Source organism: Tarenaya hassleriana, unplaced genomic scaffold (assembly GCF_000463585.1).
Source record: "Tarenaya hassleriana unplaced genomic scaffold, ASM46358v1 Cleome10, whole genome shotgun sequence".
Lineage (NCBI taxonomy): Eukaryota > Viridiplantae > Streptophyta > Magnoliopsida > Brassicales > Cleomaceae > Tarenaya > Tarenaya hassleriana.
Window position 1 is genome coordinate 1,310,240 of NW_010960188.1, and position 10,968 is coordinate 1,321,207.

Sequence of the window (10,968 nt, forward strand, 5' to 3'; positions counted from 1 at the left end):
ATCCAAATGTTTGGGCCACAACCGTAACGGGAGATGGACTGGGCCCTTATTCTCTGCCGTGCCCACGTCTTAGGCCTCTCTTGTTTTTCCTCAATCGCCATTTCTTCGATTAGATTATTTATTAATAAAAAAAGTCACTAATATTTTTATTCGGTCAGATCACAGTTATCGGAATTTCAGTTCAATACTGGTTATAGACTACTTGAATCAAGTCAACAATCCGGAACTCGTAAGCTTTTGACATATATGACAAACTTCAAGTACCAAGTTCAATGAAACAAAGCGGCCTCTTATCTCTCAAACTCAAACTGAGGAGACAACGACTGTCGTGTAATACATTCCCAAACAGAGCTCGATGTCTACTTCTTCACCTCCTCGTACTCCGCCTCTGGTGCCTGGTCGCTGCCTCCCTGAGACCCACCAGAACCACCGCTGCCGCCGCCACCGCCGGCCATGTGTTCTCCGATCTTAGACACGGCTTTGTTAGCACCCTCGATCTTCGATTTGATTTCGTTTACATCGTCCCCTGACATGGCTTTCCTCAGATCCGAAACAGCATCCTCTATCTCCTTTGCGGTCTCGGCCGGGATCTTGTCTCTGTACTCGCCCAAACTCTTCTCCACGCTGTAAATAGTCGTGTCGGCCGAGTTCCTGGTGTCGATTAGTTCTTTCCTTTCCTTATCCTTCTGAGCGTGCAGTTCAGCTTCCCTGACCATCTTCTGTATCTCGTCTTCCGAAAGTCCTCCCGATGAACGGATCGTTATCTGTTGTTCTTTACCCGTTGCCTTGTCCTTGGCCGAGACGGTCACGATACCATTTGCATCGATATCGAATGTCACTTCGATCTGGGGAATGCCTCTCGGGGACGGTGGAATGCCCACGAGCTCGAATTCTCCTAACATTTTGTTGTCAGACGCCATTTCACGCTCGCCTTGAAGCACCTTGATGCCAACTTGTGTTTGGTTATCAGCAGCAGTTGAGAAAACCTGTTCAGTAATTGACAGTACGCCCATTAAACCGATAAGCCTCGAAAGAAACTTGCAATCTGTAAAAAAAAAACGATCTTAAACTGCTTTCATTCAGTAACAACAAAAATTTTGCATCAAGTATAGTAAGGACATTACCTGACTCTTCTTCGTGGGAATTGTTGTGTTCCGGTTAATCAGTCTGGTGAAAACTCCACCAAGGGTCTCAATACCAAGTGATAGAGGTGTAACATCCAGAAGAAGTAATTCCTTGACATCACCACGAAGGATACCACCTTGGATTGCAGCTCCCATGGAAACAGCCTCATCAGGATTGACACCTTTACTCGGACTCTTCCCGAAGATCTCAGAAACAACAGATTGTACCTTCGGGACACGAGTCATTCCTCCAACAAGAAGAACTTCATCAACCTCCTTGGCACTTATACCAGCATCCTTGAGACAGTTCTTGCATGGGTCACGAGTCCTCTCGATCAAATGATTCACCAGAGTTTCAAACTTTGATCTGGTCAGGGTAATGTGAAAATGCTTCGCCCCAGAAGCATCGGCAGTGATAAAAGGCAGATTGATATCGGTTTGGGAGGTGGACGAGAGTTCGATTTTCGCTTTTTCGGCTGCTTCCCGAAGCCTTTGCAAAGCAAGTCTGTCCTTGGATAAGTCAATTCCCTCGGTTCTCTTGAATTCGTTCACCAAGAAATGCAAGAGCTCATTATCAAAGTCCTCCCCTCCCAAGAAAGTGTCACCATTGGTGGCTTTCACCTGCATGAGAAACTCACAGTACAAATAAGAAGCACGATGCTAAAATTTCTTAAGCAACAAAGCAAAAAACATCAGATTGGCTGAAGATACATGCCTCAAAAACTCCATTAGAGATCTCCAATATGGAAATATCGAAAGTCCCTCCACCAAGATCGAAAACAGCAATCAGGCCCTCCTTGTTGTTCATACCATAAGAAAGCGCAGCTGCTGTGGGTTCGTTTATAATTCTCTCCACATCAAGACCAGCAATTCTACCTGCATCTTTTGTTGCCTGTCTTTGAGCATCATTGAAATATGCTGGCACAGTGATAACAGCCTTGGAAACAGATTTCCCGAGGTAAGCCTCTGCAGTCTCTTTCATCTTTGTAAGAACAAATGCACCAATTTGGCTAGGAGAGTATTGCTGGCCATTAGCTTCGACCCACGCATCACCATTTGGAGCACGGACGATCTTGAAGGGAACCATCTTCATTTCTTTTTGCGTCTGGGGATCATCGAATTTCCTACCAATCAAACGTTTTGTCCCAGATACTGTGTTTGTTGGGTTGGTGACGGCTTGACGCTTGGCTGGTGTGCCTACTAGAAGCTCTCCTTTCTGGTTGAATGCTACGACAGATGGCGTTGTCCTTGATCCTTCAGCATTCTCAATAACTTTTGGGTTCTGAGATGCGGAAAGCATCATCAAAAACAAAGAATAAGCACAATAATAAAAAAGGTTTAAAACAGAGATGAAACATCAAAACAATGCAAAAAACATCTCACCTTTCCCTCCATTACAGCAACGCATGAGTTAGTAGTACCCAAATCAATACCAACAATGTCATTCGCAACAGGTTTCGAGCTGTAAAGAGGGGGGAAATGAATGAAATCCATATACAACTGAATCGCGTTAAACAAAAATCATCCTACCTGAAGACTCTACAAAAACTCGCAAAGCCTTGTCCATTATAAGAACTGTACCACGCCGGTTTCCCCTTAATAGCCAGCTGCAACAGGGATCATGAGTGTTAGAGCAAACTAATGCTTCCCTGGTATATTCAACACAATAGTAACATTCGTATAAAATCCACAAACTTATACTTGTCCTGAAGATTTAGCGAAGTATTCATTCCACCGCGACAACAAAAGACAAAAATTCCATTCTTCAACCAGAAATACAAATCTCGCGAGATCCCCTGTTTCTGGACGAACACCAGCTGACTGATCAGGGGCTAATCAAATCCGTTTGCATACATATGAGAATACTAAGGGCGCATATCATCAAACCTCGAATTTCTCGCTCATATTGTCCTATATCCCACAATACATAACCCCTTCTGTCACCGTCTCACCAAAAGTGCCATTCTACATCATTTCCCACAAAAAAAAATCCACGAGATAGACACAAAACAAAAGGTGGCTCTCGAAAATAAACGAAACCGAGCTTGTTGATCGGCCGATTGATCGGGCAACAAAACAAGTTTTAACGGGAAAAAAAGGAAAGTAAAACGTACGGATTTGTAGACGGAAAGAGGGGCAGAGACGACGTCACGGCGTCGCATGGAGCGGAGAAGAGCTGCCGCAGCCATAGGCGAATCAGATAACCTCCTTCGCAATCTTCCTAAAGAAATCGCTTATTCTGCAAAGAATGTGATCGCTAGGGTTTAGGGTTTTTGAACGGTCCTCAGGAAAATGAGAAAATGCAGGGACGAACTGTCTAGAGAAAGCAAGCAAACTCTAGACGTAGATAAAAGCGCATCCACCCAAAAACGACGCCGCATGCTTATTCCCAACCGCCATGCCGCGTAGTTTAGCTGCTGGATACGTGGCATGATACAATTCATAACCAACTTTTTTCTAATTCTTTTTTTACGGAGCATTTTTTGCATTCGGGTCGGGTTTTCAAATATTGGGTCAGTTCCGGGCTGAACCATAATGGGCTGGGCTAAGCCAGCCCATTTAATATTTTAAGTTTATATATTATTTGATAATTCCAAAAAATATAAATATTGACCTAATTTTTCTCCTGCATCGACGAATGAAAACAAAGCCATTTGACTATCAATATCAAAAGGTTCCGTCCACGGATATTATAAGTGACGATGCATTTGCCCATTGATCGGTATTGTTTGTTATAGTAATAGTTAATTTCGGGTTTAAAGGGATAGATTATAATATAAGTCCCTCTTATATAGATTCCAACTATTTTTGTATAAATTTTAGAAATACAAAAAAAAAAAGATTCCTATCTCTATTTTTAAAGGAGAAAAAGACAAAAACAATAAAAAAAAGTGATATAAGAGTAGAGAATGCAGACACTCGTTGTTTTTTCCACCAAATAACACAATATTTTATTCCGAAAGAAATACCATGGATATATATAAATTAGAAAGAAGGGCGAAAAATACATAATTGTGTATATTTTATTCTAATAATTTTAAATTTTTATATTTAAAAAATTAAAATAATAATAGAAATCAAGACAAAGCAATAATTCAAGGAGGCTGTCTCACCTAAGATTCATCGTCAAACACTCTTAGTTTAATCACTTCACCACCAAAAAAAAAAGAATCCAACGCGTCAACTCTCTCTCTCTCTCTCTCGCCACTTCACCGGGAAATGGCCGCTCTCGAGCTCCAACGCACCTCCACCGCCGCAACCTCCGACCCGGAAAAACCCATCGCCGGAAACTCCGTTGTCTCCGGCGGAGAAGAAGAAGAAGACGACGACGACGTTTCGCCGGTGGAACAAGTCCGTCTGACGGTGACGAACACCGACGACCCGACCCAACCCGTCTGGACATTCCGGATGTGGTTTCTGGGGCTCCTCTCATGCGCCCTCCTCTCTTTCCTTAACCAATTCTTCGCGTACCGGACCGAACCGCTCATCATTACCCAAATCACGGTTCAGGTGGCTACTCTACCCATGGGACACTTCTTGGCCAAGGTGCTTCCCACCACCCGGTTTACGATACCGGGGTTCGGTTCGAACCGGTTAACGCTGAACCCGGGCCCGTTTAACATGAAGGAGCATGTTCTCATCTCCATCTTCGCCAATGCCGGGAGTGCGTTCGGGTCCGGCTCGGCCTTTGCGGTCAGTATCGTCACCATCATCAAGGCCTTTTACCGGCGAAACATCTCTTTCCTCGCCGCTTGGCTCCTCATCATCACTACCCAGGTACTTCTTTTTTCAATTCTTTATTTAAAAAATAATTGAAGAAAACGTTTCTTGATTTTATATTATTACAAAATAAATCAACGTAAAACTTGATTTTTCGAGTGAATTATCTGAAGAAAATATCTTGAGTTATCTAAAAGTATGGAACTTTTTGGTTGGGACAGAAAGTAAAGCTTGGAACTTTCTGCTCACCCTCTTGCGAGTTGTTTTTCCTTTTGAAGTGAAATTCTGAAATTCCAAATTATAATTTTGGGCCGTCGCCGAATTTGAATTTTGTTAATCGAAATTTTCTTTCCCAAAATTTGGAATTTGTATAATCTTAGTCAATACCGACAAACTTGTGGTTGAAGGTATAGACGGGCTTTTTAGGGTCAAAAGAAATAATGTCCAAATTATTAGCAATTTTCAATATAATAAGATGACGTTACAATCTTGATAAATATCTAAATTTTAAATCTTTTGTTTTGCACATGGCATTTGAATTTCTCATTAATTACATCAGTGGATATATACGTTTAATAGTTAAACACGTGGTGTATTATCAATTTACATTTACATGTGCGTGAGTGTGTGTATATAGGTGTTGGGATACGGGTGGGCCGGGTTGCTGAGGAAATACGTGGTCGAACCGGCTCACATGTGGTGGCCCAGCACTCTTGTTCAAGTTTCATTGTTTCGGTACGCTTTTGGTTTCTAACAATTACAGTAACTACTTATTAATTGAAAAAAAAACCCATATATATATATATCTTACCTTATTTTCATAAAAATAAATAGAATTTAAATGGGTCTACCCCAAATAAAAGAAGAAGAACAAAACTGGCGGATAATAGAAAGAGAGACGAAGATTTGATTCTTCGAGACCGACTTTGGTCATGAAAAACGGCAAAAAATGAAATAATAAAGTAATGGTGTATCAAATGTATATTTTAATATAACACGTAAGCGTGTATATATAATCATTAAACGTGAGTAAGAGCAAGTATACTGTAGACGTGACGGTCTTTCCGTGCCTACGTACGCATTCAATTGGGTGGGTCCATATTTATTTATACCCAAATGGCTAAAAAAAGAAAAGCTCAAGTTGAGGAAAATACATACGTGCAGACTCTTAATTACGTCATTGTGTGACATTAACGAAACGTCTAATCCTAATTAATGCTCGTTAAACCGGTGGGTCCACCCGTGTCTGTAGCCCCAAACAACAATTAATGGGTGATTATGAAGTGTTTAACCATCGAAATTTTCAGAAAATGGCGGTTTAATTAAGCATATTGTTGTGTGTTTTTTTAATTGATTCTGGTCGGAATCCGACAGGGCATTGCATGAGAAAGATGAACAAAGGATGACAAGGGCAAAGTTCTTCGTCATCGCACTGATCTGCAGCTTCGCTTGGTACCTCGTCCCTGGCTATCTTTTCTCCACGCTCACGAGCATTTCATGGATCTGTTGGGTATTTCCCAAATCGGTCACGGCTCAGCAGCTCGGCTCGGGAATGAGAGGACTCGGGCTCGGAGCGATAACACTCGACTGGACCGCCGTCGCATCTTTCTTGTTCAGCCCCCTCATCAGCCCTTTCTTCGCCATCGCCAACGTTTTCATAGGATACGCTCTCATACTATACGTCATCGTTCCTGTAGCCTATTGGGGAATGGACTCTTACCATGCGAAACGATTCCCCATATTCTCGTCCACTCTCTTCACATCCGACGGCCAGAAATACGACATTCCGGCCATGGTTAACGAGAATTTCGAGCTCGATCTTGTCAAGTACCAGCAACAAGGGAGGATAAACTTGAGCCTGTTCTTCTCTCTGACTTACGGGTTTGGTTTCGCCACCATTGCGTCTACTCTCACGCACGTAGCTTTCTTCTATGGAAGGTATAACCCGAGAAAATCGATATTTCTTGTGGTACAAGAAACGTATATTAGATTGCCTGATTCCGGGCGTAACTATTATCCGCAGGGAGATATACGAGAGATTCCGGGCTTCGTACAAGAGCAAGGAAGATGTCCATACAAGACTCATGAGGAGATACAAGGACATACCTTCGTGGTGGTTTCACTCCATGCTAGGTCTAACACTTCTGGTTTCGTTAGCGTTGTGTATTTTCTTGAACGATCAGGTCCAGATGCCTTGGTGGGGTCTGATCTTTGCTAGCGCCATGGCTTTCGTCTTCACCCTTCCTATCAGCATCATAACTGCAACAACGAACCAGGTAGATGAAACAGTTCATTGGATCTGTTAAAGACTTTTGTCGGATATTAAGTGCTTACATCTCATACATATACAGACACCGGGGCTGAACATAATCACCGAGTATGCGATGGGTATTATATACCCGGGAAGACCCATTGCAAATGTTTGTTTCAAGATTTATGGATACACGAGCATGGCTCAAGCTGTTTCTTTCCTCAACGATTTCAAGCTAGGGCATTACATGAAGATCCCTCCTCGATCCATGTTCTTAGTTCAGGCACGTCTGGTTTTCTGTCTGAATATTCCATACTTGTGGATTAAAAGCTAAAACCTGACAATCTTTTTGTGTGTGTGTGTGTCGCAGTTCATCGGAACAATTCTCGCCGGAACTGTAAACCTATCAGTTGCATGGTGGCAGTTGAGCTCTATCGAGAACATATGCCAAGAAGATCTCCTCCCTCCGGACAGTCCTTGGACATGTCCAGGCGACCGCGTCTTCTTCGACGCGTCCGTGATATGGGGACTGGTCGGACCCAAACGGATCTTCGGATCTCAAGGGAATTACGCAGCCATGAACTGGTTCTTTGTCGGAGGTGCATTAGGACCCATCATCGTCTGGATGTTACACAAATCATTCCCAAACCAATCATGGATTCCACTCATCAACCTCCCAGTTCTTCTCGGAGCAACCAGCATGATGCCACCTGCAACTGCGGTGAACTACAACTCGTGGATTCTGGTGGGCACCGTGTTCAATTTCTTCGTCTTCCGCTACAGGAAACAGTGGTGGCAGAGGTATAACTACGTTCTGTCAGCTGCCCTCGACGCGGGAGTTGCGTTCATGGCGGTCTTGTTGTATTTCACGCTGGGAATGGAGGGCATTAGGTTGAGTTGGTGGGGAACTGACGGTGAACACTGTAACCTAGCCAAGTGTCCGACCGCAGAAGGCATATCAGTGGATGGTTGTCCAGTCGTATGATACTATTGGGTGGTGTTTATATATATAAAAAAAGCGAAATTAAAGGTTCAATCTTTCGCAAAAAAAAAAGTCAGATTTCTTGCGTTTGGAATTGTAAAAAGATTCGTGGTCTTATTCAACAAGATTGGATAAAATGTTTAGATTTTGAAGATAAGTGAATGCTTTGACAGGTATTAGCGAGACGGAAAATGTCGGCAGGGTTCTTCGACTGAGTCGCCGGAAAACCATCGCCGGCGGTTGGGATCTTTGAACGACGGCCAAGTTCGGGCATCGATGATGTTAAACCCCCTTAAATATGATATAATATTCTATACGCCCCAATAAATGTTGGTTCTTTCTTTTTCTGCCCCTAATATTTAACATTTGAACTTTTGAGGTGAATTTGATTCCGGCTTCAAATTTAAACTCTTCATTTCTCAGATTAAAGACACTGAAAATCAGAACAAAAGGGTTGGATGCATCTATATATATGTCGTATATTTTCAGATGTGTGAAACTAAAAGATGGTTCAATCAATTTGAACCTTAGTCAGATCAAGAGGCATCTTTCGGATTTGGCATAATCACAGTTTTTTTTTATAACCGGGTATCTTGGATAAAGGTCTATACTAATCCCAGATCAGGAGTCAGCCGGATAATTTGGAATATACGCTCCCTCTTCAAATTTGAAATTCAAATTCGGGATGGGAGAGACGATTTGCACTCCCTTTTCACCGATTGAACTATCTAAGTTTAGGTGGCATATCACAGTTTACATTGGATAAATTATGAACTGCAGCATGAACCAAAAGAAAATCGATAAAACAACACAAATAGTTTATAAATTTATGCACCAATTCAAGCCCTAGTTGATGAATAGTAACCGAGTATGGTATCCTTACATAAATGTACTGAGAATATATCGTATCCTCTTAAACAAAAGTCGTCTGAAACAAATCGCTCTCTCTTCGTTTTGTCACTATATATATGTTAGGTCGACAAGTGTAAAGTGGGTTGCCGTCCAGAATCATTTGGAGTTTCCTAATCAAGCTGGAGTCTGTTGTCATCAAATTTTAGAAAATGCAGTCTTGTTAGAATTAATTAAGCAACATTATATATATACATATATAAATATATAATATACATGTAGTGTGTATGTTCGTATAATGTTACCTGAGTTTCATGGATAATTCTGATTCTTGATCTCTTTCTTGAGAGTAAAGTTCCTCATGGCTCAACTGAGGATGAACGGGCAGGTTTAGGTTATACCCTAATTTGTCCGGCTTACACTCACAATCAGATTCATTCGGATCCCACAGTTCATAGACCTGAGAATTAAATCAAAACCCTTCATTCATTCATATATATATATATATATACACACACTTGTCGGCTGGTTGGTTAACCTACCTTTGTCTTCAAATCTCTGTTTTCTTGACCGATTAGGACAACCTTCTTGTGCAGTTCTTGATTGTCCTGACAAACAAGGTTCACCTGCACCGATTTCAATATAAGAGATTTCGATTCCCATGATCTTCTCGTCAAGAATTGCATCAAATGTGTGTGGGGATCAAACACAAACCTTGTTGGTCAAGACTCTTATTTGATCAGCAAGAAGCTGCTCCTGCACGCAGAAAAAAAAACAAGGATGCCAACATATATATACGTGTATATATACACACACCGTCACCATATGAGTAAAATCGATAAACGCAATATCACTTTCTTTCAGCAAGACCTTTCTAGCGCGAACGCTTTTCAAACTGCGTTCGAGTTGGTTTTCCAGATTCCTCAGATCATTGACGCTCAGACCAGAAATCTCTTCACCCATGAGTTTCCTGTAACGACATCTCCATGTACATGTTGTGTATGAACATTCATATGCATATATATGTCTCAACAAAATCTTCGTTTTGCAAGCTATTGGATACTATAATCAAACTGTACCTGTTGTACTCATTCAGATGATTGATATGTTCCCTTAGTTTTTCTGCCTCCCTTTGCCAAAACTGGAACTAGCCAAAAACCGTTGTTCAATTGCTGATATAAAGGCATATACAATATGAAACATGAGAGGTTTGATGAGCGGTTTTCACAATTTTGTTCCAAATCCATAACTTTTTTTTTATCATCTTCCAGTCATTCATGCATGTATGCTATATATATATATATATATAGAGAGAGAGAGAGAGAAGATACATACCGTGATTTCTGAAGTGTGATTCGGTTCAATGTCTTTTGCTCTCATTCTATTGTAGCGTTCAATCACAGACTTGACACTGGCGTAAAAAGAAGAAGACCCACAACAAATACCAGATTTAAGAGAGAGAAACCGAGAGAGAGAGCTAGAGAGAGAGAGAGAGAATGTGACCTAGAGCTCGCATAATCATGGAGCCTGCCAGAGCTGGAGAAGATTATGGCACAGACTTGAGCATCGCAAAGGATGGATAGCTCCCTCGCCTTCTTGAGCAGACCATTTTTCCTCTTTGAGAACGTTACTTGTCTGCTTGTCGCATTATCTATCCTTTGAATCACAATCTTTCCCCTCCCCATATCTTCTTATAATCTCTTATCACCGCTTTTCTCCTAAATTATTAATTAATTACCACATGATCCTGCAAAGCGAGAGTGATTTATCAGACAAGTTTCCAGGAAAAAAAAAAAGAAAGAGAATCAAGAAGAAGGATCTTTGTTCTTGTTTTGAGTTGAAATTTGGGGACGAAAGATATTCTTGAAATCAAGAAAGGCACACAAATGCGGTGTACCCCAAACAAATGAAACCCTAACAACAGCTTTAAGCGGAACCCCGAATTCTGACCTGAAGTTATTGACAGAAAACTGCATAATAAACATCTTACCTATGCTGTGTTGTGTCTGAGAGAGAGAGAGAGAGAGAGAGAGAGAGACAGA

At 41.5% G+C, this 10,968-nt stretch overlaps 3 protein-coding genes across 4 annotated transcripts; 1 reads left to right on the plus strand and 2 right to left on the minus strand.

Moving 5' to 3' along the window:
* Window positions 1–207: 207 nt before the first annotated feature.
* LOC104799745 (heat shock 70 kDa protein 10, mitochondrial) lies at window positions 208–3,450 on the minus strand. Its single transcript, XM_010522387.2, has 6 exons — window positions 3,239–3,450; window positions 2,655–2,731; window positions 2,508–2,586; window positions 1,840–2,406; window positions 1,125–1,745; window positions 208–986 (listed from the first exon to the last, which is right to left on the minus strand). Exons 1-6 carry the CDS (start codon window positions 3,311–3,313, stop codon window positions 360–362), a joined length of 2,046 nt encoding a protein of 681 aa, XP_010520689.1. The 5' UTR covers window positions 3,314–3,450; the 3' UTR covers window positions 208–359.
* A 791-nt stretch (window positions 3,451–4,241) lies between these two features.
* Window positions 4,242–8,234, plus strand: LOC104799747 (oligopeptide transporter 4). The gene is made up of 6 exons (XM_010522392.1): window positions 4,242–4,901; window positions 5,482–5,579; window positions 6,219–6,782; window positions 6,868–7,120; window positions 7,196–7,378; window positions 7,466–8,234. Exons 1-6 carry the CDS (start codon window positions 4,344–4,346, stop codon window positions 8,078–8,080), a joined length of 2,271 nt encoding a protein of 756 aa, XP_010520694.1. The 5' UTR covers window positions 4,242–4,343; the 3' UTR covers window positions 8,081–8,234.
* A 644-nt stretch (window positions 8,235–8,878) lies between these two features.
* LOC104799756 (MADS-box transcription factor 23-like) lies at window positions 8,879–10,944 on the minus strand. 2 transcript variants are annotated; one of them, XM_010522406.1, is made up of 9 exons: window positions 10,917–10,944; window positions 10,430–10,673; window positions 10,262–10,337; window positions 10,006–10,067; window positions 9,797–9,896; window positions 9,641–9,682; window positions 9,469–9,552; window positions 9,232–9,386; window positions 8,879–9,115 (listed from the first exon to the last, which is right to left on the minus strand). In XM_010522406.1, the coding sequence occupies exons 2-9, from the start codon at window positions 10,609–10,611 to the stop codon at window positions 9,100–9,102; spliced, it is 717 nt and encodes a 238-aa protein (XP_010520708.1). In that variant the 5' UTR covers window positions 10,612–10,673; window positions 10,917–10,944; the 3' UTR covers window positions 8,879–9,099. The 2 variants fall into 2 exon arrangements, with proteins under 2 accessions (XP_010520708.1, XP_010520705.1); XM_010522403.1 differs by having other exon boundaries at window positions 10,006–10,073.
* Window positions 10,945–10,968: the final 24 nt, after the last annotated feature.

What these genes read in the sequence shown, in the direction of transcription:
- LOC104799745 (XM_010522387.2), bottom strand. Translation starts at nt 3,313, where the DNA reads ATGGCTGCGGCAGCTCTTCTCCGCTCCATGCGACGCCGTGACGTCGTC. An exon ending in AGTTTTTGTAGAGTCTTCAG is followed by an intron (nt 2,587 to 2,654) that starts GTAGGATGATTT and finishes CCCTCTTTACAG; the next exon opens with CTCGAAACCTGTTGCGAATG. An exon ending in TTGCTGTAATGGAGGGAAAG is followed by an intron (nt 2,407 to 2,507) that starts GTGAGATGTTTT and finishes TCCGCATCTCAG; the next exon opens with AACCCAAAAGTTATTGAGAA.
- LOC104799747 (XM_010522392.1), top strand. Translation starts at nt 4,344, where the DNA reads ATGGCCGCTCTCGAGCTCCAACGCACCTCCACCGCCGCAACCTCCGAC. An exon ending in GTTCAAGTTTCATTGTTTCG is followed by an intron (nt 5,580 to 6,218) that starts GTACGCTTTTGG and finishes GGAATCCGACAG; the next exon opens with GGCATTGCATGAGAAAGATG. An exon ending in TAACTGCAACAACGAACCAG is followed by an intron (nt 7,121 to 7,195) that starts GTAGATGAAACA and finishes ATACATATACAG; the next exon opens with ACACCGGGGCTGAACATAAT.
- LOC104799756 (XM_010522403.1), bottom strand. Translation starts at nt 10,611, where the DNA reads ATGGGGAGGGGAAAGATTGTGATTCAAAGGATAGATAATGCGACAAGC. An exon ending in CATGATTATGCGAGCTCTAG is followed by an intron (nt 10,338 to 10,429) that starts GTCACATTCTCT and finishes TTTTTACGCCAG; the next exon opens with TGTCAAGTCTGTGATTGAAC. An exon ending in ACAGAGATTTGAAGACAAAG is followed by an intron (nt 9,387 to 9,468) that starts GTAGGTTAACCA and finishes TTTAATTCTCAG; the next exon opens with GTCTATGAACTGTGGGATCC.